The following is a 26,779-nucleotide window of genomic DNA, read 5'->3' as shown; positions in this document are numbered from 1 at the left end:
CAGTCACAGCTTAATTACAAACTCTCACTGCTTCTCTGTGGAGATCTGCAGTACAGTCAGCCGGTGGCTTGTGAATTAGTCCATGACCCATTATCATCTCTGTAGTTGTGCGTAACTCTCAAATACAAGTACGCCCACACCACCTAATGATCACAACAGCATGTCATACCCCCGACAGCTGTTCTGCTGCAGTGGATGTCCTGTTAGAACCGGTAGCTTCTCTGGTTTGATGAATTAGTCGGCTGCATAATTTCAAATATCTTTATTGGTCTCTTGATAGCACTGCAGCTCACTTCAGCCAAACAGCTCCGACTACTCACGAGGCCTCCCGAGCAAATAAGAAGGCAATAACGTTAGATGAGAGAGCAATAGTGAGTTAATGACAACAATCCAATTATCTTTTAATTCACCCTAAAATATGTCAACAATCAATGAATAATTTCCTGCAGAGATCTGGCATTTTATGGTGCCCTGCAAAAGAAAATATATTTATTAAGTCCCCATTTACTCTCAGTAAATCACTGGAGCCAGTGGAAGCAGAATCAGGTGTCTGTCTCCGTCTGTGTGTCTCTCTCTCGCTCTCTGTCATGTCTTGATGTCTCATTAGTAGTGTGCTGTAGGGTTATTGATCCCTGGGAGACGTTAATTACGTTATCAGAGCTTGAGTTGTATCTTTCGATATAGTAAACACAGGAAATGAGGATCTGAGGCTTATTATGTTTACTGTTTTCAGTCATGCACTGGCTTGAGCCTCTGTCTGAACCCTCACTATGATTTCTCAGAAAATATTAATCGATTAGTGTGCAGGCCGTAATAAAAGCTCATTGCATCTCATTTTATGACCATTTCCACAGAAGGAATAGCTTTTGCTTTTTAACTTCCATTATATTACAGCTGCAACGAACAGTTATCTTTTTTATCGACTAATGTGACGATTTTTTTCCAGATTACTCACAAAAGTGTGCCCATCACAGCTGGCTCCAATCCAACTCCTTTGTTCCCTAAACCGACCCCTCGAACTGATCCGCTGTTACTATGTACCTATCTGACATAGTGCCAGTCCAAAAATGAAACTGTGTCAACCTCACAGTGTGAAACTGATCGGGGTCGCACCATATCTACAGTAACATAACAACATAATATCACATAATGATGAATTGGGACATTCATACAACAGAAATCTTTTTATGCCTGTAAAAATGTTAAAATTATACCATACTAGATATATATATATATTATATTCGGTTTGTCCTGTAGACCCCGATCCCACAGAAAGCGTTTTAGCAGCTGGAGGCGCCTTTTTATAATGTTTTTGTTTTTAATGAGAATGAAGCTTTTTTTTTTGTGTTGCGATGCGCCTCCCGTTTCTGCACTCTAGGTGCCTGGTGTTTTTGCCGGAGGAACTCCTTACTGGAAAAACGCCCCATGTCATCTTTTTTTTTGTCATCTTTTTTCCCATTGTCCAATCAGATGATTTGAGAGGCGGGTTTTCTTGACAACAAGTTTACAATTCACTCAATGGAGGTGAAGCTGGTGGTAGCGGTTGCAGGATACCCAGAGCTATATGGCCCAGTGATGGACAGCAGGTTGTCAAACTGCCCCCAAGTCATCCTAAAATATGCCTGGAAACAGCCATCATGGAAGCGAAGCTCCTGGGCCAACTGGTGGTACTCCCTGTGATCCACCCTCTTTTTTAGGGTCTCAAGTACCCACACAGATCTCAGTTTCCCTGTGCCCAACAAACTATCTACTGACAGCCTCTCACCCTCAACCAGAGCTCCAGCAAGTACCCTCTGCCTCAACATTTTAGGAACTATATACTAGTTACTCTCAAATAACTGAAATAAATAAATAAACAGTATCAATCAATCAATCAAACTTTATTTATATAGCGCCTTTCATACATCAGAATGCAACCCCAAAGCGCTTTGATTAGTAGATTGATTACACAAGAAGGTTAGAATAAGGAGGTGAGTCCATGGTTGCCTGGCAACAATAAAAAGGCACAGCAGGCATTTCTTAACTACTGGCATTCAATTTTTTAAAAAAGGCAGTGCGGCAAGCCTCACGTTTTGCAGTCTACAAAATGCTTTCTGTGTGATTGGGGTCTTAGTCATGAGTTGAGGTCACAGTTTACCACATTCAGCATCATACTCGGGTTTGGCTAAGTCGCTGTGGTAGTTTGCTGTCTCTAGTGAGTAGCTGTCGATTAGTCACGCATTCTAAAGCAGAAAACGGCACTTCAACATTTACTGTTCTTAAAAATAGAGTGTGTTTTATACAAACTTGACACATTCATGAGTCACTCGCGGTCCATTCAGGACGTACCTGCGACCCACTTTTTGACTGGGACCCACCATTTGGGAACCACTGTGCTAGATGATCAGGTTGTTTTACAGTATTCCTGCTTTGGACATGATTTTCTACATTTCACTGTTGTTGTTGTTGTTGTTGTTGTTGTTGTATCAGTCCTTTACAGCAGACTCTATTCTTATTATTTAATCGTTTCATCTTTTTACTGTTTTCTATTGCTGTTTATAATACTTTATAGACACTGCTGTTACTTATTTGTTTTTATTGACTTTTTTTCATCACTTTATTGCGATTGCTTTTATATGTTTGTATCTTTCCAGCCCACTGAATGTGAACTCAGGACATTGCTGTAAAGGAGCTTCATGCTCAGACAGTTTTCCCTGAAAAAGCAAGAGTGTGATTGATTAATTTAAAATGCATCAACCTCAGATTTTTAACAATATCCAGATCTGAGAGGAGACATCACCTTTAACTTCACCAAACCATAATGAATAATAAACAAAAATCTGCTTTGAATCTGGATCAATGACTTCTGGCTGATATCCAATCTGTTTAATAAGGTCAGTGCATCCCAGAGCCCAGGGTGGTGTCTGGAAATTGTTTTGTTTTTCTCTGACCAACAGTCCAAAACCCCAGTGTTAAATTTACAAAGACAAAGACTAGAGAGAAGCAGCGTCTTTGAGAAGCTGGAACCAGCAACTGTTTTGCATTTGTTAGATCTATGCTAGCAGCAAAAAAAAACCTTCTTGTATAAACTTTTCCTCTAGCGCACCGTCTGCAATTTGGTGGAGTATTTTGACAAATTTTTGTTGGATTACTATGAAATTTTAGTGCAGACATGCATGGTCCCCTGGGGATAAATCCTAATGACATTGATGATTGTGTCACTTATGCTGTGTTTTTTAACAAAATGTCTCATCAACTGTTGGTCAAAAAAAAAATGGCTACACACATTCATGTTCCTCCCCCAGAATAAATAGTAATATCACTTTTCCATCCCCTGGTTTTTCATCTAGCAACATTATTCAGTCAGAATTAAAATATTTTTGCTAAGCTAAGATATGAGTTTACTAGGGCTGCCCCCTGATATTAGATATTAGACATTAGATAGCAAGATTTAATTGGTAGCTTAAGGGCAGGAAAAAACAAAACAAACGTGAAACTCTATCAGGGGCTGCACCATATCAAAATAGATCAACACATATCTGACTGGACCATTTGGGAATTTAATTTGAAAGGACAGACACAGGAAGTGGCCACGCTCAGCAGTCAGACAGGAGTCAGGTCAATTTCCAGGGCTGGTACCTGCGGTTATTCCACAGGCTAGTTAATAACATGTCGGGCAGGAAATCCAAAGTGTGGGATCATTTTGAGAAGGTGAAGGATGAACCCAAGGTGATATGTAAACTCATCTTCATTGGTCGACTACAAACATGACGAATCATCTGAAACATGTCAGTAGCTACATGCCCATTAGCCACTTAGCGCAATCATTACTGCTTTGCCCACAGCGTCATTAACAGGCGGCTCGCTCAGTGTGTGACGTGCACTTGTAGATAAAATATAGGCCTATATTAATGAAGGTTCATTAGTACGGTTTTGTATTTCTCTGTAATGTAGCACAGTGTTAACAATGTTACTGACACTATTCTTTCTCACACCTTCAACTCAAACCATTGTGTTGCCCCGCCAAAATATGTTATTTAATAATTTAATTAATATCATAAACATGTGGGTGACTAGTCAACTAATAGGCCTAAATGACGACTATTGGTCGACTAGGAAAATTTACAGTCTGGGGCAGCCCTAGAGTTTAGAAGGGCTGAGCAATGTATCAATAGTATATTGATATTGTGATATGAGATTACATATCTAGATTAGATTTTACAGATTTTTAGATATATTTATGAGATAAGTGTTGTCTTTTCCTGATTGTAAAGGCTGCATTACAGTAAAATGATGTAATTTTCTGAACTTATCGGACTGTTAATTTGTCTTTACCTACAACTATATCCAAATTACTGATGATTATGTATCAAAAATCTCACTATTTCAATAATTTATACATCAGTAGTCAACCTTACAAAATTGTCCAAATGTCAATATTGAGGTATTTGGGCGAAAATATCATGATATTTGATCACGCAGCCCTAATTGTGGGTATAGTAAACATTACATTTAAAATCAGCTACATGTTAGGATTGTCATGACATTGCTTTATAAGTAACAAACAGTATCTTGATTATAAAAACAGTTGCCGATTAATATTCTGTTGATCAGATGATTTAATTCATTGACTAATCCATTCACCACTACTTAAGATGGAATTAAATTTATGTCATAAAATTGTGACACAACTTCCTCAGTTGGACTACAAAAGCAGTCACCTGGAAATGACTCTGTCCAGACTGAGCTGGGCTTTTCTCTGTCTATATTAACAGCTATGTAATCCAGGCCAGCAGCTACTGTATGAGCATTAGTGTGGATTAGTATGCCATGCAGTGGTTGTGTACCCAGCCTCTTGTGTTTGACTCCACTGAGATTTCTGTCCTCTTGGCTTTTCTGTTGTTCAGCTGTCAGACCAAAGTGCAAATTCTATCAGCAGGGGTTTATTCAATTCAGTTCTCCGTTGCCTGAAACCTGTGGACCGAGAAAATGGAATGATTTTCCCCCTTTCACAGTGTTCACACACCATCCAATTAGGGCTCCGAAACACAAGGGAGAGAGCAATAGGCAGGCAGAGATGTGGGCAGTATAAAAGGACAAAAGACGAACAGAAGTGTGACAGGTTATAAAATATAGTTAGAGGTGGAAAGAGACAAAAGAGAAGGGAAATACGCTGCCTTTGAATACCATCAGACTCTCCTGTATCTGTGTCCTGTTAAACTGAATTTATGTCTTGCTCTTACTCACCATTTTTATTTAATCAGTTCTAATGCTGTTTCCACTAAAATGTGTTTTCTGTGTTGTGCAGAAATTATTGCTAAACTGTATCTCCCCGTCAGCATTAAAGCTAGACCAGCATATCGATAATATTTATTACAGATCTGTGTATATCAGGGATGGGCATGAGATTTTAATATCAGTATTTGTTCAACATATAGAGCTATTGTCACCCAACCTTCCACATGTGAACATGACTACTATTTAAAATAGGTCAGATCTTATTTCATTGACGAGCGTTTCCTATAGGATAGCAAAGGTATGACCTGCCCTACTCTGCCTTATCCTGCCTCTGATTGGTTGACCTTGACATTCTTACTCTAACTCTAACAAATCTCACTCCTCTTACCAAAACTTCACCAATCTAAACAACGAAGGCAATGAGTACTAGCCAATAAGAGGGAGAGTAGGGTGAATCATGCCTTCATTATCCTTCACCCTGCCATCCTACAGTGCTGCACCTAACCCAGGGGTCGGCAACCGTTATTATCAAAAGAGCCATTTTAACCAAAAAAAAAAGAACAAAAAAATTCTGTCTTGAGCCGCAAAACATATTTGAGTCTCATAATAAAGGCAACACAGCCATTTAAGTCAAATTTAGCCTATCAACATTGCTAACAGATCTAAATGAGCACTCATTAATATGTTTCAACTCAAGGTGGCTCCTCTGCAGTGGGCTATTTTGATTATTTGGTATTTAAACTTTGCAGCACTGCCAGTGAAAGCAAACAAATTTGTCCATGCACTATTAAATTCTCTATTTTCCCCTGAGACTTTTCCCTGTTTGGATGTGGAATCCACAGCTAGCCTAGCTAAGAGGACTCAGCACTACTGTAGCCATCGCTAGTGACCAGGCCACAGACGTATGACACATATTTTAGTTGAGGAAATGTTGAAACATTTTTTAAAATCAGTGTATAGGCTACGCATTTTTACAGTTGAAGAATGTAAGAATCACTTTAGGGCTACAACAATGAATGAAAATTAAAATGTAAAAAAAAACAAAAAAAACAGGTACTCATTTCCATATAATTTTCTGTCAAAGCCACAGGGAGCCACTGGAGAGGGACTGAAGAGCTGCAAGCAGCTCTGGTTCCGCAGGTTGCCTTGTCTAACTCATGTAACAGCAGCAACAGAAAGTTGCAAATTTTTCTTATGTTAACTTCAAATATGTTGTTAAATAAGCTAATCGAAGCCTGGTTGCTCAATAAATAAATTTCCAATTGCACTTGTTTGTTGGCCAATTTAAATTCTTATTCATACAATAGATTTATTTTTACGAGTACTCGAGGACTTATAATGTAATGTACTGGAATATGGAAAATTCTTTAAAATGCCCATCGTAAGTGTAAATGTCGGCCAACAGGTAACAAGAAATTCTAATATAAAAACATCAAAGATGTATTTGAGGTTATTTAGAGACAGTGTCTCTGTTGCAAAGTTGCAAAGAGTCTTCATCATTAAAACCATCTGTGTATTTTATGTGTTTTTATAAAGCACTTTAAAGAAATTGGCAAAGACATCACATTGTTTTTAACTTTAAAATATTTATTGGTGTCATCCTCAGAAATCTCATGTATGTCGGACTATAATTGTGTATAAAGTTATACATGCTGTAATGATGAACAGCCACAGTTGGTTGCTGAGTAACACCTTTTTAATGCATGAAGTTAAATTCACAATAAGTCAAGTTGAACTTTATTATCCCACCAGGGGAAATTTGGTTGCAGCCAGGTAAACAAACACATACATCATAACAAACACAAAAATCAATCACACATTGCAGTGATCTAGACAAATAACAAAGACAATCAGTTACCTTTAAATAAAAACAGGTCCAGAAACAGCTGAATGCTGAATTGTAAAGTGCTTAGGAGCCAAGATCATGTGCAAATTCATTAATCCACTGTCAGCATCAAACTCAGATTTGTAGCACCTGAACACACTGTGAATCAGCAGGAGATTTTCAAATGAGTCAATTCTTTCAACTGCACAATAAGGTATATGTACTCTTATATTCATATTAGATATAGCTCAAGTTTAAAATTTCTGACATGACTAAAATGACTGTTTGGAAGAAAAGGACAAAACACATTCAGCAACAATAAATACAGTGTTGTATGTGCTGGAGAATGATCCGTAGTATTGCAAAGAGTAGGTGATTAATCAGATTGAACATATAAAAACACTGACTCTATCCAATCAGGAAATCAAAGTGTTTTCTTCTTTCTTCACTGCAGCAGAATCTTGGCTTTAGCTGTGCGATCCGCACTTCAACATCAGACAGATTTCCACCAGCATCCTGCTGCTTTGAAGAGCACTCTGTATCAACAGCTCACTCCTGAATGAAGGTTAAACTCAGTGAGCACAGATCTCTGCTTGTTGCTCGGTGTTGCCCCCTTGCAGCTGTAATGGGCAGAACCGCTGCACCCTGTGCTCCTGCAGTGGGTTTCAAATTACTGGGTGACAGTGTGAAAGTGACAAGATAACACTCACTGTTCTCTGCTCGCCTTTTAATGGGCTGAACAAACGTGAAATATTGACATAAGTGTTTTTAGGTCAAGTGTTGAGCTGTCCATAAAAGTCTGTGTTCAGCAGCACGATTATGACTGTGCAAAGCAACAACAGACTTGTCACCATAACTACTGTAGTATTGCATTTTAAACCCCCTAACAAAATTATACTGTGCACACACAAAGGATATTCAGATAGAGTTAGATTGGAGAAAGGAGAAAGAAGAAAGAATTTTCCCGGTCGACTAATAATGGTCATTTAGGGCCATTAGTCGACTGGTCGCCTGCATGTTCATGATATCAATCTAATAATTAAATTATATATTTAAATAATAGGCCTATATTAAATTTATATTTAATATAGGCCTATATTTTATCTACAAGTGCACGTCACACACTGAGTGAGCCGCCTGTTAATGACGCTGTGGGCAAAGCAGTAATGATTGTGCTAAGTGGCTAATGGGCATGTAGCTACTGACATGTTTCAGATGATACGTCATGTTTGTAGTCGACCAATGAAGATGAGTTTACATATCACCTTGGGTTCGTCCTTCACCTTCTCAAAATGATCCCACACTTTGGATTTCCTGCCTGACGTGTTTTTAACTAGCCTGTGGAATAACCACAGTTACCAGCCCTGGAAATCAGGGGCTGTACACATGCCGTGTCTTTACCTGCCTGGAAAAGGCAAGGTCGGGCGCTGGGCGTTAATCTTGTGCCAGCTTTCAGGAGAGTGGCGGCAGGTTGCGTCTGAGTTTGCTAAGCAACCTTAACAAGCACCGTATAGCTTGTTTATCCTATAAATAGCCTAAATCCTGAGAGTGGAGCTGATCTTCTTCCAGGTGCTGTTTATAAGTGTGTAGTCCTATCGTCCGTGGGACAGATGTAACGCTCTGGGTAGCCCTGCACTAACATGATCAACTTTTCCATGTTTAAAGATACCTGTCGGCTGTGACTGTTTTTTAACGTGACTCCTGCCTGACTGCTGTGTGGCCTTTCAAATTAAATTCCTATATGGTCAGGTCATACAGGTTTTAATTTCTTTTCTTTCTGTTTTTTTGGACAAGGTGCTGCTCCTTTATAGAGTTTCACCTTTGTTTGTTTGTTTGTATTTTGTGCGACCAAGCAACCAATGAAATCTTGCCGACTAATGACCTTTGTGGTTAACTAACGTTTGGTCGACTATTAAGGGGCAGCCCTAAAAAACTCTACACTGCTATTTGCAGACAGGCTGGTAGCTCAGCACCTGCTAATGTATGTTCACCTTTTTTATCTGACAACTCAAGATCCAAATGTTCAGGAGAAGGTCTCTTCCTCTCCAAAACAAGCAGAGCAGGTGATTTAAAAATACAATAAAAAACTGAATAAAGCAGTTTCACATTAAAAAAATCTGTATTCATGCTGGTTGTAGAGGGGCTGCTAACCATGGTGGCTGACATGAAAATGGACCAATCTAGAGCCATCGTTTGGTCTGTCAGTTTTGTGCAACTGTAGAAACAACATGGTGGTTACTCCCTATGTAGATAGACGGCTATGGCTCCTGGGGAAGAGCGTGTGTTTTAATAGTCTGAAGATCCGTGGTTCATTTCATGTGAAAATATCCTTGAGCAAGATACTAAAACCCAAAGTGCTCCCAATGGCTGTCTCATCGGTGTGTGAGTGTGTTAAAAACTGAGTAGCAGGTAGCACCTTGTACTGTAGCCTCTATCACCAGCGTGTGAATGTGATTCGTAGTGTAAAAGCACTTTGAGTGGTCAGAAGACTAGAAAGGCGCTATACAAGGGCAGTCCATTTTCCATTACCATAAATGGCTCCTTGTAAGGTAATTAAAACATAACTATTCTTATTTTCAGGCGATTGTAAACTAATGAAAACATAATATATTAAATTTCTGCCAGTATGTCCTCCTAAATCCCACACACTGGACCTTTATAGTCTATGAGAACATAAGTGGAGTGGGATTGTCTAAAAAGAACCCTTTTTGTAGCTCACTCCTGTTCCTCACACATACTTCCCATGAACCTGCAGAAATCTTCAGCTCTCTTCAAATGTCATGGCACCACTGGGATGCCAGTGATGGCTGTGAAGGAAGAGAAAAATCCACTTCTTCTTTTTTTTTTTTTTTTACCTGCAGTCATCTTCCTTAATGTCAGCTCCTTTTTCCTGAATTGACACAGTAGCTGCAATCCAAAGTGCACTGATTTTCTGACTTTACTTTTAGTGGGTACTCCAGCAGCCCCTACAAAGTATGTTCTCTTGCATGTAGTATGCACACAGTTGGGATGTACTACTTCGCCTTGACATTGTCCTCTGAACTTTGACCCTCTTTCTCATCTATCCATTACCTCAAAGATCAAACAAAACACCATTTACCAAGCTTGACAGAGATAGAGGTCAAACCAGAAAGCTCTGCTCTCATTACTTTACAATGTATGTAGTTTTACTTTTGACTTATAATTACATACATTGTGGATTATAACGTAATATTCTCGACAGTAAAATTACACATGCATTTCCCTGTCATTTCATAGTTGTGTCAGTTTGTTGTTGGTAATATTTATGAATATTTTGTTCACTTAAGTTATTTTCACATTATTACTTTTCAAGTCGTCATCAGTCATTCGAATGGGCTGTCATCTGTCATTGCAGCTTCTGACAACTGTCAACAAGCCGTCATCTGTTTGCAGCTAGGGCAGTTTTGGCACCCTGCCCTCTTGGTGGCGTCCTAGGCAGCTGCCTATGTCACAGGAAGGTGGGAAGATCCCGCACTTTATGTATTGATTGGGACATACTGAATCTTTTCTGACACACTACATGGTATGGTAGTATGGGTATTGGAAAAGAGAGAGTCTCGCACAGTGAATTGAAACGAGTGACAAATGAGCGTGAATGTGTAAAGAGAAATTTCGTGCTACCTTGGGTCAAGTTTCTAAAAATAGACCAATATAAAAACAAACATGGATACTCTGTGAATCCAGGTTTTTTTTTGTTTGAACAGCTCATACAAAAAAGTGCAAGAATCAGAGTAACCAGTGTAAAAAACAAATCCATCATGTATCCATGACAAAAAAAACATTTCGAGGTGACTACCAGATGCACACCTTGCTCCAACAAAGACACAGAGAGTCTGCTATCTCTGTGAATTACTAAAGCTAATTGCCCCTAATTAGGAAGCCTTGATTAAGGTGCAGCTTCTGATTTAAGAGGAAGCCAGCAGTGATGATCCCTGTCTCAGTTTCTCTTCATTCTAATTGTTCATTTTAGTATCATTTCCTCTTTAATTGTTCCTGTCAAAAGACCCTTGTGCATAAATGCAACCCATTTGTACAAAATTGCACCTTTTTCTGTGGATTGCAACCCAGTGACCTTAAATTAATTAGTTGATTGCTTTACTTTGCTGTCCTCAAAATATGATTCTTTTTAAGAAAATTTAACTTGCCATCATATAGTATGTAAAAACGCTGTCATAGTATAGTATGTAATAATCATCATATTATAGTATATCAAAAAATGTCATAGTATAGTGTGCCAAAAAAACATCATAGTATAGTATGCCCAAAAAATCATCATAGTATAGTATGCCAAAAACTGTCATAGCATAGCATGTCAAAAAAATGTCATAGTATAGTATGCCAAAAAAAATCATCATAGTATAGTATGCCAGAAAAATCATCATAGTATAGCATGTCAAAAAAATGTCATAGTATAGTATGCCAAAACAAATCATCATAGTATACTATGCAAAAAAATCATCATAGTATAGTATGTCAAAAAAATGTCATAGTATACTATGCAAAAAAATCATCATAGTATAGTATGTCAAAAAATGTCATAGTATAGTATGCAAAAAAATCATCATAGTATAGCATGTCAAAAAAGTCATAGTATAGTATGTCAAAAGAAAAATCATCATAGTATAGTGTGTCAAAAAATGTCATAGTATAGTATGAAAAAAAATCATCATTGTATCGTATGTCAAAAAATGTCATAGTATAGTATGCCAAAAAAAATCATCATAGTATAGTATGTCAAAAAATGTCATAGTACAGTATGCCAAAAAAAATCATAGTATAGTATGTCAAAAAATGTCATAGTATAGTATAGTATGCCAAAAAAAATCATAGTATAGTATGCCAAAAAAAATCATCATAGTATAGTATGCAAAAAAATCATCATAGTATAGTGTGTCAAAAATGTCATAGTACAGTATGCCAAAAAGTCACCATAGTACAGTATGCGAAAAAATGTCATAGTATAGTATGCAAAAAAATCATCATAGTATAGTATGTCAAAAAAGTCATAGTATAGTATGTCAAAAGAAAAATCATCATAGTATAGTGTGTCAAAAAATGTCATAGTATAGTATGCCAAAAAAAATCATCATAGTATAGTATGTCAAAAAATGTCATAGTATAGTATGCCAAAAAAAATCATCATAGTATAGTATGTCAAACAATGTCATAGTATAGTATGCAAAAAAATCATCATAGTATAGTATGTCAAAAAATGTCAAAGTATAGTATACAAAAAAAATCATCATAGTATAGTATATCAAAAAAATGTCAGAGTATACTATGCAAAAAAAATCATCATAGTATAGTATGTCAAAAAATGTCATAGTATAGTATGCAAAAAAATCATCATAGTATAGTATGTCAAAAAATGTCATAGTATAGTATGCAAAAAAATCATCATAGTATAGCATGTCAAAAAAGTCATAGTATAGTATGTCAAAAGAAAAATCATCATAGTATAGTGTGTCAAAAAATGTCATAGTATAGTATGAAAAAAAATCATCATTGTATCGTATGTCAAAAAATGTCATAGTATAGTATGCCAAAAAAAATCATAGTATAGTATGTCAAAAAATGTCATAGTATAGTATGCCAAAAAAAATCATAGTATAGTATGTCAAAAAATGTCATAGTATAGTATGCCAAAAAAAATCATCATAGTATAGTATGCCAAAAAAAATCATAGTATAGTATGCCAAAAAAAATCATCATAGTATAGTATGCAAAAAAATCATCATAGTATAGTGTGTCAAAAATGTCACCATAGTACAGTATGCGAAAAAATGTCATAGTATAGTATGCAAAAAAATCATCATAGTATAGTATGTCAAAAAAGTCATAGTATAGTATGTCAAAAGAAAAATCATCATAGTATAGTGTGTCAAAAAATGTCATAGTATAGTATGCCAAAAAAAATCATCATAGTATAGTATGTCAAAAAATGTCATAGTATAGTATGTCAAAAAATCATCATAGTATAGTGTGTCAAAAAATCTCATAGTATAGTATGTCAAAAGAAAAATCATCATAGTACAGTATGCCAAAAAGTCACCATAGTACAGTATGCGAAAAAAAAAAGTCATAGTATAGTATGTCAAAACATCATCATAGTATAGTATGTCAAAAAATGTAATAGTATAGTATGCCAAATCAAGTCATAGTATAGTATATTAAAAGTCATAATATTGTACGCCAAAAAAGACAGTATAGTATGCTAAAGAAAATTCATAGTACATGCCCCAAAAAGTCATCAAAAACAAAAAAAAAAGTGAGCACAGTATGTCTTAAAAAATATCACAACATAATATCCCATACATTAAGAAAAAGTTAAATTAATTCACAGAGTAGTATCAAGTAGTAGTACAAAGTATGCCAATTCAAAAAAAAAAAAAAGTTAAAATAAATTATGTGATTTAATTTAACATCCTTTTACTGAATCTTTTGGCGTGTTCCTTCACTGTGTCCACACAGAGCAGTTCACAAATGGACAATTCTGCTTCCATGCTCTGTAACCAGCCTCATGACAGTGACACATCGTTTTAATTTACAAAACTGTGAAGATTTGAAAAATGCTTTTAATTTCTGAACCGCAAATAACTACTATATTCTCTGGTTCTCCATTTAAACTTACAGTGGTGTTGAGCCAGAAGCACATCCGACACAACTTTCCATTTCCTCAGATACTCCATAAAGTATTCAGCTTGGATCATTTTAGAGTGGCCTGTTATGGAAATGCTATAATTAGATTCCTATGCTTGAGAGGCTTGCAGGGTGTTGATCATTGTTATTTCATGAGGCACACAGTGCTATGAATCTCATCCTTTCACACTCACCATTTTCTTCTTGCAGACAAGCAGGGCCCTCAAGATATTCATAAACATAAAAATAATAACTTCCCAATGTCCATAAATCATTCAAGGGATGTTGTTATAGCATCATAAAAGGCTGATCATTTACAGCTGTTTTAATGCAACTGCAACATGGTATAATTTCCGAATCCACAGACACAGTATTATTAATGTTATCTCTGTGTTGACCTCATGTTATCTTATACAAAGTGAGGGCTGAGATGGGAGACATTTTTATCATGGGGGGAGACCAGCATGTCTTCCACTGAACAAAAGTGGAGTGATGGCGCCCTCTGGCTCTAACAAAGCAAATGATGTCTTGAAACAGACAATAATATTGCATGGTACTGCAAGTTGTTTATATAATTTCACTCTGCCGGTGCAAGCATCATGCCACAAGGGAAATTAAGCAAATCTTGTACATCTGTCTAAATCACTGGTTGTTTTTGTGAAAATGCAAGTCTTCCTTTGAGTTGAAAGCTTATGATAATGCTTCCTTTCATTTTCCTCTCAGATCCTTTTTCATCTCCGGGAGACAAGGCTCGAGTTTCACTGAGTAAGATACAATTAAAACCTTTGACGTTGTCCTCATTCAGTCCTCATCGTCTTGCTTCGGCACAATCGTTCCTTGAGAGGCTTTGTTAGCATACTGCATGTGCATGGTGGTTTTGATGTGGCCCAGAGAAACAGAAAAAGAACACCCACTTTAACTGGGCTTTAGTAGTCAGATGTTCAGATGAGATTTGGTTCAGCGTATCGCTTAAGGCACATGTTCATAAGAGGATGTTACTCAAAACAAAAGACAGGCAAAAACACATTCACGTGTATTCAAACATAGAGCCAAGCATCCCCACAGGTTGTGATTACAGTTTATGAAAAAAGAACCAAACAAACTTTGATAAGTTGCAAGTTTAAAAAAAAAATATTTATAATATGATACAAGGATATTTTGTGCAAGAGGTTGTCGGGGCTGTGAGACCTGTACATTATGAACAAAGCACTTAAAATTCAAGAGCAACCTGAAAGCAGAACACTGCGACTGGGCCATGATTGTGTCAACCGGCTAACTGTCGAGATACTAGCTATATCATACAATTGTTTTCCACCTGTATACAATGGCTGTAAAGGATTAGATTACATATTTATATAAAGTGCAAAAGAAACAAACACTTACAGCGAAGGCCTGAAGTGCTTTGTGACTGAGTGTAAACCCACCACCACATGCTGAAAGCCCTCTCATCACATGGCCGGGTGGTCAGGCAAATATCTAAAGACTTGGCAGGGCAGCATCACAGACTGTTGGCAATAGTTCAGCCGCAGAATATATACTGTATTACAAAATGTATGAAAGGGTTACCAATCTGTGCAATATATTGAATCTTACAAATATAATCAATTTGAACAGTTGTGAAAAACGTTAGCTAAAATTCCCCTTTTTTTTACAATTATAAATAGACACTTGTTGTTTACTGCTCCTTCTACACTGAAGCATAGCACCACAGACTCTCATGTTTCAACCTTGAATATGAAATAACCTGATATAACTGAGAAGGTTCATTCTTATTTCAGCGGAATAAGATGTCTCTGAAATTAAAGATATAAGAAAATATATGCACTGTTAGTGACTAGATTACATGTTTTGTTTATAGTTCATAATTCTGGTTTGTCTCTAATAATGTCTCAAGGTTACAAAAAGCAAGTGAATTCAGCATCACAGTTGAGTCTCAAGAATACAGGAGAGCAAAGAGGCATCAAGCGGTCCATCAGACTCTGTCCAGCAACACTACGGGCCCAAACGCCAGCAGCTGGGAATTCTGGGAGATTATCTAGGTCTGCTGGGAACCCTGTTGAAAGACGACATGAGCTGTTAGTACGGTAGGGTGGACACATGACTGAAACCAAAGACTGGGTAAACATGACTTGACATGCAGGGTCACTGTGCAGTGTGGATGTTATAAACAAGAAAAACAGGGAGCTGATAGATGTTGTAGTTCAGTGACTGAGGTCCTTACTGAGTTGGTTCTTTTACGTTTCCAGCAGTCTGGATTGAGTCGTTTCTGCTCCTCAGCCAGAGCCTTGGCCTCCATGGTGTACATCCTCCTCTCCTCATTCTTCATCTTCTTCCACTTATCACCCAGGATCACACTAATGGCTCTGGAGTGTAAGGTGAGAGAAAGATCAAAGAATCACATTACACACATTATTCTTTTAACACAATCTGTCTAGAAAAATTTCATTAAAAAAATCATAGAATTGTATGCCAAAAAAAATGTCTGGTTTAGTACGCCATAAAAGTGTCACTTAAAATATCATATTATGCCACAAAATATCAGTATATTTTGCTATGGAAAAAAGTTATTGTATTGATTACTATGGAAAATGTCATATAAAAAATAATATAGTATACAATAAAAAAAAAAATGTATAGTATGCCCAAAAAACTAATAAAGTATGCAAAAAAGTCATAGTATAGTTAACAAGTAGTCATAATATTGTATGTCAAAAAAAGGTCATAGTATAATATGCCAAAATAGTCATGGTATGATGTGCCAAAAAAAAGGTCATAGTATATTATGCCAAAAAACAGTCATAGTATAGTATGTCAAAAAATGTCATAGTATAGTATGTCCAAAAAAAAAGTTGTAGTATAGTATGTAAAAAATGTCATAGTATAGTACGCCAAAAAAAAAGTCACAGTATAAATGTCAAAAAAGTCACAGTATAGTATTCCAAAAAAAGGTCACAGTATAAATGTCAAAAAAGTTATAGTATAGTATGCCAAAAAAAGGTCACAGTATAAATGTAAAAAAAAAACATAGTATAGTACGCCACAAAAAGTAATAGTATAGTATGCCAAAAAAAGTCATAATTTAGCATGCCAAAAAAAATGTCACAGTATAAATGTCAAAAAAGTCATAGTATAGTATGCCAAAAGAAATGTCACAGTATAAATGTCATAGCATAGTATGCCAAAAATGTCATTGTATAGTCAAAAAGAGTAAAAAAAGTCATAAAAAGTCATAAAAAATGTAATTTGGAAAAAAAAATGGAACGGTATGCCATGAACCTGTCATCAAAAAATCATGAAAATTGTCATTTTAAAAAATCGTAACATGGTTTGCTACAACAAAAGGTCATAGTATGCTGTCATGAAAAGAAAAAAAAAAAACACAATATAGTACAGTATGCTTGCGAAAAAAAGTCCTACTGTACAGTCACAGTACAGCAATCACATAAAAAGTAATAGTATAGTATGTCACATGTAATAAAAATAATTAATACAACTTAAATTTCACAGTTTAGACACTGCTCTTTTAGTTATTAACCTCAAGTGCTGAAGCTGGGACCTGTGGCTTTAAATGAAGAATTGGTTTATGAAATGTTTAATGGTCCAAGAACATATAATTACACTGAGGGCAAAGCTGGACACTACTCCTACACTAGAATAATTTAATTTGAAAGAAAAATAACACATTGTCTAGATGTATCCAGGGAGGACTTCTGTCTCACATACGATGGAAGCTACACCGGCTGGGACATGATTGGCTTAATAAACCAGTCCAACTCTCAGTTGGAGACAAATGCATTGCTCGTGTGCTCTTTAATGGAGGGTCTTAAAGGAGGAGAGAGCATTGCTCATTCAGGTTAGCTACCACACATACCTAGAGTTACTGTGTTACTTTATCCTTACCCTCAAGCTCTCTCGGAGGTTCATGAGGCATTCTCTTTGTGTTGGACAACAAAGCTTTACGTATAATTTTACAGACCTTTAATCTGTAGCTCTGGGCTCGACAGCTCTGGCCTGGTCAACTCAGTAACGTTAGACACAACAAGTGTCTCTGTTTTTAAACTGTCAATACACACTGTGCCGTCTCTTCCCTCATTCTGCTTCCTAAGCTAACGTGTCATCCTCAAAATGAGACTATACTGTAACTGTACGGTCACATTACACTTCCGCCCTACGAGTTTTATTCCCCCTCTCATTCAGACCAAAAACTGTAACATTGCTGTCATGGTCTGTTCACTCTTTGTGATCACCCTGCTCATGACATCAGATCCTCTTTCAAGACTGAGTGTGAGGAAATTTCATTGAACAGAGGGCTAATGTGAGCGTACCTTCAGATGTGACACGGTGATATAGAAATTAATTTACCTAAATTAAATAATCCTGCTCTACAGAATATTTCTCATTGACTTTGACTGACCTGTTGTCCTTCCCAGGATACATCTGTGTGTACTCCACTCTGTACTTCTTGGCGAAGAGCATGAAGGCATTCATTGGCCGCTTGCATTTCGTAGGCGTGGCACCGCTGGCTGTTCCTGAGGTGTGGCTCCTGTTTGATTTGCCAGTCGAGGATTGTGGGGAGCTGGAGCGCTCAAGTTTGTCACAGTCTGGACTGACGGCGCCCCCGCTGGACAGGGAGGTCCTGCGCTGACGAGCCATGCTGCTGAGAACGTACACTGCTGAGGAGTCGAGTGGGGTGAAGTCGTAACTGCGGGAGAAAAGAAAGAAAAGAGAGACAGACGTTAGCATTGTGTTTGTCTAATTTGTCTTCTGCTTACATTGTTTTTTTTTTTTTCCTTAAGTGTTGACTCCTGCTGTTTGTCTGAAAATGTCACCTTGTCACATTAAAACTGCTGCACTGAAACACATTTTTCATTTTAATTGCTCTCTTAAAAACATATCTCAAATATGCAAATACTGGACACGTAAATGATTGTAGACTTGTTATATGATTAATAAATGCAGTAATATGTTTATCAACCAATCACTTTGTTTTTCAGATTCAAAATTTTTGCCTAACTTTTTTGTTTGTTTTAACTTAAGTGGTATGTAGACAGGAAAGATTTCTTTTTAAGTGTATAATAATTTTTTTCTGCAAGCCACAAATGACATTAAAAAAACAAGTCTCTACAAACTGACTGTCGTCTTTGTACAAGATGATGCTGAGATGAGAAATACCTGCCTTTAGTGCAGAGTACAAGAAGGCAGCAGGTAAGAATGGACTCATATATGGATAAAATAACTGTAAATTCATAATTTAACTGTCCTAAAACTAAACAGGAGTGTACTTGATTCTATTAAAAAATGTATAAGGAGTTGGGCAGAATCTTTGGTGTGTGTATACTTGCTCAACACAAGTGTACCCGACTGTGCAGCTGCCCTCAGCTTTATGTAGCCAAAGTATCGAGTTTCATCTCATATTTTAGCTGTGTGGTCCACAACATTACTTATTTTGATTCATTCTCACTGCTTATTCTTACCCCCAGCTGTTTTCAGTAAGAAGCAGCAGGTCAACTTTATCATCATAACTAGTTTTTCTTACCCCCACGTGGCCTACATGCTGTTACAAAAATGGCAGTGAGAGCAGTGTGAGTGCATCAAAGCAGCTAAGTTGCGGGCCAGGCAGCTAAACAATGAGCTGAAACTCTGTAAAACGCTCAGTAAAGCTGAGGGGATCTGCACAGTCCGTTGATAGTTGTCTTAACGTGTAGAATCATCACTGTGAGCGACAACTTTCACACAGTCATTTGATACACTTTTAAATAAAACCCAGTTCAGGACAAAGATTCACAACGAGACTAAACCATTTTAGAGTGCTGCAGAGAAAAGTTGCAGCGGTGTGAACTGACCCATCTCAGCTTAACTCAAGCCGGCTGATGGTGTCACCTGCAGCTCAGCTGGTCAAATTGCTGGTGGCTGGTTTTAGAATGTAAAGCACGTCACCTGTTTCAACAGCCAATCAGCTTGTAATAAAGTCCGCTAGTCAAGTCAAAATGACTGCAGACGGCTGTAGCAGGTGCTCTATATTCGCGCTGAGCCCTCTGATCTGTCCTTGTGGCTTATTTATTATGAATACAGTCCATCAGAGGGGTATTCCAGGTAGGAGGTTCAACAAACTCTGAGTCTAACCCTGAACTCTGAGTTGATTTACTCTGAGATGGGAAACTCTGAGTTACCGGTTCCAGAACAGCTGATTTGAGTTAGTTCAGTCAACTCTAAGTATGTTCACTCTGAGTCAAGCCAACAATAAAAAGCCATCATCAATGGAGCTCCGACTCCATGATTCACCATGGCAACAGGTAAATAAAAGACAGCGCCTCCATTTTAATCCAGTGGATGTAGAGATATTAATGCATGTGTAGCAGACGGTGCACGTTTATCTTTAAAAGAAGAGCCTGAGTCAGAGCGAGGAAAGTGTAAATAAGTTAACCATAAAGTTAATAAAAAAGTTTTATTCAGTGTTGTCTGTTTATTCATCATTTATCAGACTTACATAATCCTTAATGAAGATAAAGTGGTGGAATCTGACTGTGTATCAGGCTGTAGATACATTAGGCTGCATTATATTAATTATATACAATAATATATTTGTTCAGATTTAATCTGATGAGGAAAAACACAGGAGGCAGCAACTGAAAAATAGGAAGATTTAAAACATAAAGGCTAGGCTATAGATCAAAGACATAAACTCACAGTCTGACCCAGTAATAATATGTTTGGTGATTTGCACTTAAAAAGACGTTGAGGTTAAAATACAGTAGATTTTAAAATGTAGTAAATTTAAAGACTGAGGAATTATGTTCCATCAGTGCAACCAATGACATCAGTGATAGAGATCATTAGGCATTGATACTATGTGTCTAAAGCTTCATACTGATTTTTAAAATTTAAATAATTAGACCTACACATTATGTGCAACAAACATTTCAGAGCTGCTCAAACTAAATCTAATCTAATCTAAAAAATAATAAATATAAAAAGGACAGAGGTTTGATTCTGAGCTGAGGGTGAATTCTTGCTGTGTAATATTTGAATGTTAAGACAAAAACCGATGTCCAAAGAAATGATTGATGTGCATAAATTCAGTAACTTAAGACAGTCCTGAGTAACAAACTAATATCCAGCAGGATTTAGACTGTGACAGACGGTAAATCTCCGCTAATAAATGCGCTTCGATACAAGCTTTGACACGGACTGAATGAATGAGGAAATGAAACAGCGTATAAGAGGGAGGAGACAGAGAAAAACTCAGGGTTTATTGAAGAAATCCTGTCAGCGAGCAGGTTATGTTCACAGAGTCTGTTACCATGGTGACTGACTCAGAGTTTCAGTTACCTCTCTTTCTGGAACGGATAACTCAGAGTTTCCCTCATCTCAGGGTTAACTTACTCTGAGTTTTCACATAACCCGCTTTCTGGAATACCCCCCTGATGCTCGTTTTGTTTCTGTTTATCGCCGACTCATCACTACTACAAATACAGCTGAAGCCAGTATCTCACTATCACTATCCTCACTCATATTTTAAGAAGCTACAAATTATATTCAGGCACAAAATTTTTAGAACATTGCAGATCGGCGCATTTTAAGCTCGTCTCGTGAATCTTTTGTCTGAACTGGGCGTAAAACTATAAATTCAAGACACTTAAAAGGAATACTTCACCCACAAAATGACCCTTTGTAAATCAACTAGTCAGGCCATCTTACCTAGAATGCATGAAGAAAATTGATTTTCTCGCATGCCTCCAACACAAACATATTGAGGGGGTCAGCGTTTACCAACAGTAAAGCTTTATCAATACATCTGTTTACAAACTCTCACACAGGTCGTGACATATAAGCAAGTCTCATTTATCCAGTCGTATGAACTCAACACATGCACTTTTCACTAAAAAACCTTAGTATTGGAGTCTGGCTTTTAAAAGTGCATTGATAAGTCTCACTTTCACTTCAGGATTAAATACCTCTTTAGCAAAAAATGCATAGGTTTAGGAAGTACTGAGCAAACGCATGGATAAATTGACATGGATTATTCTGCACGAGTTGTGTGAGAGTTTGTTAACGCATGATTTAATATAGCTTTGCTGTTTAATGCAAACCCAAATCAACCAATAAATCAATTAAGTCTAAGTTTTAGGGAAGGCATGTGAGAAAAACAGTTTTCTTCTGGAGACTTTCTTCACAAAATTCAAGGTAACACAGCATGACTAATTGATTCACAAATTATTCTGTGGGTGAATTATTCCTTTAACTCTTCATTACACAGAGTAAGATCACATCAGTTACAGGAGCATACCTTCTGAAAGTATCAAAGACAACAGAGTCGTCGCAGTTAATGGCTTCTGGGTGGTTTGGTGGCAGGCACACGTTGCCCAGCTGCATCTCATAGCAAGGGATCCCATGGTGCACCACAGTAAGGCTCGGATAAAAAGAGGACCACCCTGAAAAAAAAACAAAAAAAAAACAGATGGTACATTAAAGATTATTTTCATCATGAAGCTGTTTATGTAAACAAAAAACTAGGTATTTTGCATTTTGCAAACAACATATGGTCACGGGAAGGTTCTGTTGGCAAAGATCACTTTCACATGCTGCAACAAAACCTGTTTTGGACAACGTTTTGCTTTCGTTTCTTGCCAACAAAGCTGACATTTTTCTTTTTTTAAATGAGAACACAACCTGCAGTCTAAATTGGTACTGAAAAAGATTAAAAATTGTCTCCAAGATTTTTTTTTTTACCTTTATTTTTTACAAAAAAAGGGTGATCCAATCTGCATTCAGCTGTTAAAAGACCATCATCAGATGAACCAGGGTCAAAGGTCAGTTTGAGAACTGCCTGGCCAAAAGAAACCGTCTCTTCGTGGCTCACCAACCGCAGCCCCTCTGAACCATATCTCTGTAAATGAATCCAAAGATCACAAACAGGAGTCTTAACTCACAAGCAAGATGAGCAGTGAACATCACCAACAAAGACTTGGTCTGATAACTTGGTGTCTATGATGCCACCACTGCATAACATCAAGGGTGTAACATGTTTCACTCATGCACTGTTAGGCTGGCTGCCACCTTGTGGACAGTACAAGCCATTGATATGTCTACTGACATCTCATTGAATATTCACTCATCTAGTCAGCAGTGCAGCAACACGAAAACATACTGTATACGACTACAAAGTTTTCAAAAGCAAAGCAGATTATTCTGAAACATTTTAAGACACACTAAACGTGTCGCCTACCTTGAGAAAGGAGGAAGAGGAGGATGGCATCATGGTTTCATCATCTGAGTCGTCATCAGAATCCCCAAGTTCATCAGCCTCCTGCCACTCCACATTAGGACCCCGATGAAAGCGCAGGCGAGTTCCTGAAAATCAGCACAACAGTGTGACATGATGAATAAGCAGATGTGTGTTGATGCTGAGAAGAGAGTGCTGGAAAGTGGGTGCAATACCACTGTTTGAACACTGGAGGTCAGAATATCTACACAAATGTTTGTGATTCATGCCTGTCCTGGCTGTAAAGGGAGGATCCTTTTATAAAAGTGTTAACAAAGGATTAGTTTCAGCACCTCTACAGCTTCTGTCTGAACTTATCTTAATTACATATTTGGCTATCAGAAGCACACTTTGAAGGCAGAGCAGTAAAAAGCCTATCAGTGCTGTTTGATCATATTTATTACATGTCTGTTCACAAACATCTTGGTGGAGTTTAGCTTAAAGGTATACTATGCAGGATTGTTGGATGCTGTTTGTAAATACGCTCGCCAAGAGAAAGTAAAAGCTAACCCCAGGTTCACTCTTGTTTGATGTATCACCTCGCTATATCTGCAGTTTTTTTGGGTGCTGTGTCTCTTGGATACCTGCTGCTTACGACCTAGCACCTGGTTGCTACCTTTTTATAAAGCCCCGATTGTCACCTGAGCGCTGTGGGGGTACACACCCATAGACGTCCGGAGCACAGAAAATAAGAAAATACAAGCAGAGGGCAGAGTGTCTGCAGAAAAACACACCGCCACACACTTCTGGTGAGTCATGAGTAATGATTGAGAGGGATTATCACTGTATGAGTCTATACAATGTTTTTTAGAAAAATCCTTAAGTGTTCCTGAACTTACATTTGTTTGAAAAAAATGGTATGCTTTACATTTGTGTACGTAAACAATAACAGATTTTGGAAAACATGAACGCAGTGTAAACATGTACTCCCCACCAGAAAACAACAGACTGTGGATTGTGCCTTCAAGCTGTGAGGTGTCATGCTGAAGCCATTTTTTTCTTCACAAGAAATTCTTCGAAAAGCTCAGGTTTCACTTCAATGTGTGTGTGCGTTGGTGCATGTATACAGTATGTACACAAGTATGTGTGTACCTTTAAGGAAGCAGTGCCAGGCTGTGGTGGGCCAGGAGTGAGACCAGGCCATGTCTTCATCATCAGAAAAAGATGAGGACATTGAGAAAACTCCAGACTCTGATTCACTGCTGGCCTGTTGTAAATAAAAAACAAATCTTACAATGACATCAGATGACATCAGTAAAATAAACAATTGCAGTACACAGTACATGTCATACACTGTTTACTAAGAATTATTCACTGGGTCAACAGGAATGAATGATTGTTAGGTTTTCAAAGGTCGAGGTTAGAAGTGAAAGGTTACCCTGACACGCCTGCGCTCCCTGAGGTGGCCTCTGGATGGGTTGGGTGCACTGCTGGCTAATGGGGGACGGGCGTAGGAATGTAAACTATTACTGTTGCCAAAGATGTGGACTGGAGATGATCTGTGAAAAAACGAGAATATCATAAATATATATCATGATCACGTAAGGTCACTGGTGATACTTGTACTTTTCCTTAAAGTATGAGTAATATTTATGATCCTCAGACAGCTGAATGTAGTCAGCAGCAGCAGAGGTATTCAACCACAGAAGGTTAGTGAGTCAGCTTTACTGTTGAAATGATTCACCTTAATGATTGCAAAGAAATCAACATAATTTCATCAGATGTTTCATGACACATTTTCTTAATCATGTGGCAAACTTTCCAATCTTGCTTTGTGTGTGCTTGTGTTCTTACAGAGGTTGACAACTTCTTTTTGAGTTTACACCACTGTATGCCCTCGTCACACTTATCTGATATTCACCCAGTTCATCTTGGTACAAACCTCTTGTGTGGGGCGCTCTTCAACAGGGGGCTCTGAGGACTGGTGGCAATGTTGGCCAGCTCAGCGAGCCAGTTGGTGCTGGGGGAGCAGCTGAGCTCCTGGTGAGACACTCCTGCTCCAACCTGAAATAACCCTGGAGACCTCTGGTCCTCCTCCACCTCCTGCAGCTCTGGCAGGTCATCTGAGGAGACATCAACAGTAAAATCCACAATGAATGTGTGTGAAAGCTAAGTTTGCTTTTAAGTGTAATTTTGTGATAGTTTAGTTATGTTTACCATAATCCATGTGGCACCCAGGTGAGGAAGGTAGGTCCTCGTTGCACTTGAGTGGATCGAAAGACTCGTCCATTCTCACAATGTTTCAATGTTTTCTCGTTGTTGTTGTTTTTACAGGATGCAGTTTACTCAGCTTCCATCCTCATATTCTGCCACATCAGCTGGTTTTATGCAAAACAGAAGGGACAAAATGAGAGGTTTCACAAACAAAGTGAAACTGCTGCACAGTTCTGTTTAATTTAGAATGCTTTTTTAATGACACTTAAAAAACAACCACTCATAATTTATGAAAAATTAGTCTTTCTCATTGCATACATACGTCTGAATGGTGGTAGGCGGATTTTTTTAAAGTAACATGGTGTCTTTAAGACATAGTAAACGGATCAATGGAGCCAAAAAACATCAGCACAGGCTTATGCACATAATATATAAAAGGTTTCTAACCACAGCAAATAAAGAAATACCCCAGTATATAATCGACGCCAGACATGTCATGCATCGCCTCAATAAAAAGGAAAAGGTAGGCAGCCTTCAGGGAATCCTTTGTCTCTGAATCGACACAGTACACCTCTGTGACCAGTCATGTGACCCGCTGCGTGGAGGCCTTGTTTATAAACTTAAAAGCATTTGGCGCATGCGCATCAAAGCTCATTCATTCATAACTGCGTAGCCAAAGTGAAAAATACCAGAAATTCGTTTCGAGAAGTGGCGAATAAACCCTCGAAAACACGATGCTAAAGACAACATGAAAGAATATCAACCGAAGAGTAAAATGTCGTTTACTAATTTGAACATTTTGTCATGTTTGGCGACATGCAAAGTGTTAAAAATATCGTTGAAAATATGAAAGAAGCTGTGAACGTCAAATGAATCGGTTTACAACGAACTAACGGTTCTTTGCGTTCTGATGTGCGATCAACGGTCGCTGCACGCGCTGACAAACGGTTGATTTGACTTCCTTAACGCGGATATACATTAAACGTACCGTTAGAAAAACGCCTCAAAAGTATTTTCATGTCCGAAAATTTAACTCGAAGCTGGGGCCTCCTGTTTTCCCACTCCTCTGAAGCAGCAGCAGTGTCCTCAGCTCAAACCCAGAGGCTGTCGGGTCTAACACTGTAAACAAAAGAATGTCAACAAGTTGAGGCATGACGCAACCTCTGAGCCCCGTTCAAAATGAATGACACAAAAACACAGAGAAGCCTTTCAGCGACATTTTTGCACGACTCGAAGCACGTTTAACCAAACGAAGGACTTGTTCTGAAACACAAAACTGCTGTCGGGTGGGCTTGTTATCACCAAAACAACAAGCGTCACAGCGAAAAAAACACTGTCGACCACAATCTGCCTTTCGACATCAAATAAACGCGTGACAACCCCGCGAAAACACCGTGCTACAACTGTAAAGACACGATACACACAACGCGAGAGTTAAAAAGTAGTTTAAACCTTTAATTTATTCGAAAAAAAGTAGTCAACTTCCCACTTACCAAACCTGTCGACATCAAGAAACTCTCTGGCACTCACTCGAGGGGTGGGAATGAATGTTTACAGAAGAAGCCTCCTATTGGTGCAGGAGAACGTCAATTACAAGAATCCGGGGATTCTATTGGTCAATACTGCTGAGGAAAACATCATAGGCGGGGCCTTGTTTGTTG

At 37.9% G+C, this 26,779-nt stretch overlaps 1 protein-coding gene and 1 long non-coding RNA gene across 3 annotated transcripts in view; one reads left to right on the top strand and one right to left on the bottom strand.

Annotated features, from left to right (window-relative positions):
- LOC144463455 (uncharacterized) overlaps positions 1–14,492 on the top strand; it is a 112,592-nt gene extending 98,100 nt beyond the window's left edge. The window contains exon 3 of the long non-coding RNA XR_013491600.1: positions 14,426–14,492. This is a non-coding gene — a long non-coding RNA (uncharacterized LOC144463455). The remainder of the gene's footprint in view (positions 1–14,425) is intronic.
- Positions 14,493–14,768: 276 nt separating this feature from the next.
- hbp1 (HMG-box transcription factor 1) lies at positions 14,769–26,671 on the bottom strand. Of its 2 annotated transcripts, none has more exons than XM_078167790.1 (11): positions 26,612–26,671; positions 25,122–25,282; positions 24,847–25,027; positions 24,343–24,463; positions 24,057–24,171; positions 22,929–23,053; positions 22,433–22,589; positions 21,990–22,134; positions 18,117–18,404; positions 15,924–16,065; positions 14,769–15,755 (listed from the first exon to the last, which is right to left on the bottom strand). In XM_078167790.1, the coding sequence occupies exons 2-11, from the start codon at positions 25,192–25,194 to the stop codon at positions 15,738–15,740; spliced, it is 1,365 nt and encodes a 454-aa protein (XP_078023916.1). In that variant the 5' UTR covers positions 25,195–25,282; positions 26,612–26,671; the 3' UTR covers positions 14,769–15,737. The 2 variants fall into 2 exon arrangements, with proteins under 2 accessions (XP_078023916.1, XP_078023917.1); XM_078167791.1 differs by lacking the exon at positions 26,612–26,671 and adding an exon at positions 26,107–26,245.
- Positions 26,672–26,779: the final 108 nt, after the last annotated feature.

Source organism: Epinephelus lanceolatus, chromosome 5 (genome assembly GCF_041903045.1).
Source record: "Epinephelus lanceolatus isolate andai-2023 chromosome 5, ASM4190304v1, whole genome shotgun sequence".
In the NCBI taxonomy this organism is placed as follows: domain Eukaryota; kingdom Metazoa; phylum Chordata; class Actinopteri; order Perciformes; family Serranidae; genus Epinephelus; species Epinephelus lanceolatus.
This window is presented reverse-complemented; position numbering and strand designations above follow the sequence as displayed.

What these genes read in the sequence shown, in the direction of transcription:
- hbp1 (XM_078167790.1), bottom strand. Translation starts at nt 25,194, where the DNA reads ATGGACGAGTCTTTCGATCCACTCAAGTGCAACGAGGACCTACCTTCC. An exon ending in CCTCTTCCTCCTTTCTCAAG is followed by an intron (nt 22,590 to 22,928) that starts GTAGGCGACACG and finishes ATTCATTTACAG; the next exon opens with AGATATGGTTCAGAGGGGCT. An exon ending in TATCCTGGGAAGGACAACAG is followed by an intron (nt 16,066 to 18,116) that starts GTCAGTCAAAGT and finishes CTTACACTCCAG; the next exon opens with AGCCATTAGTGTGATCCTGG.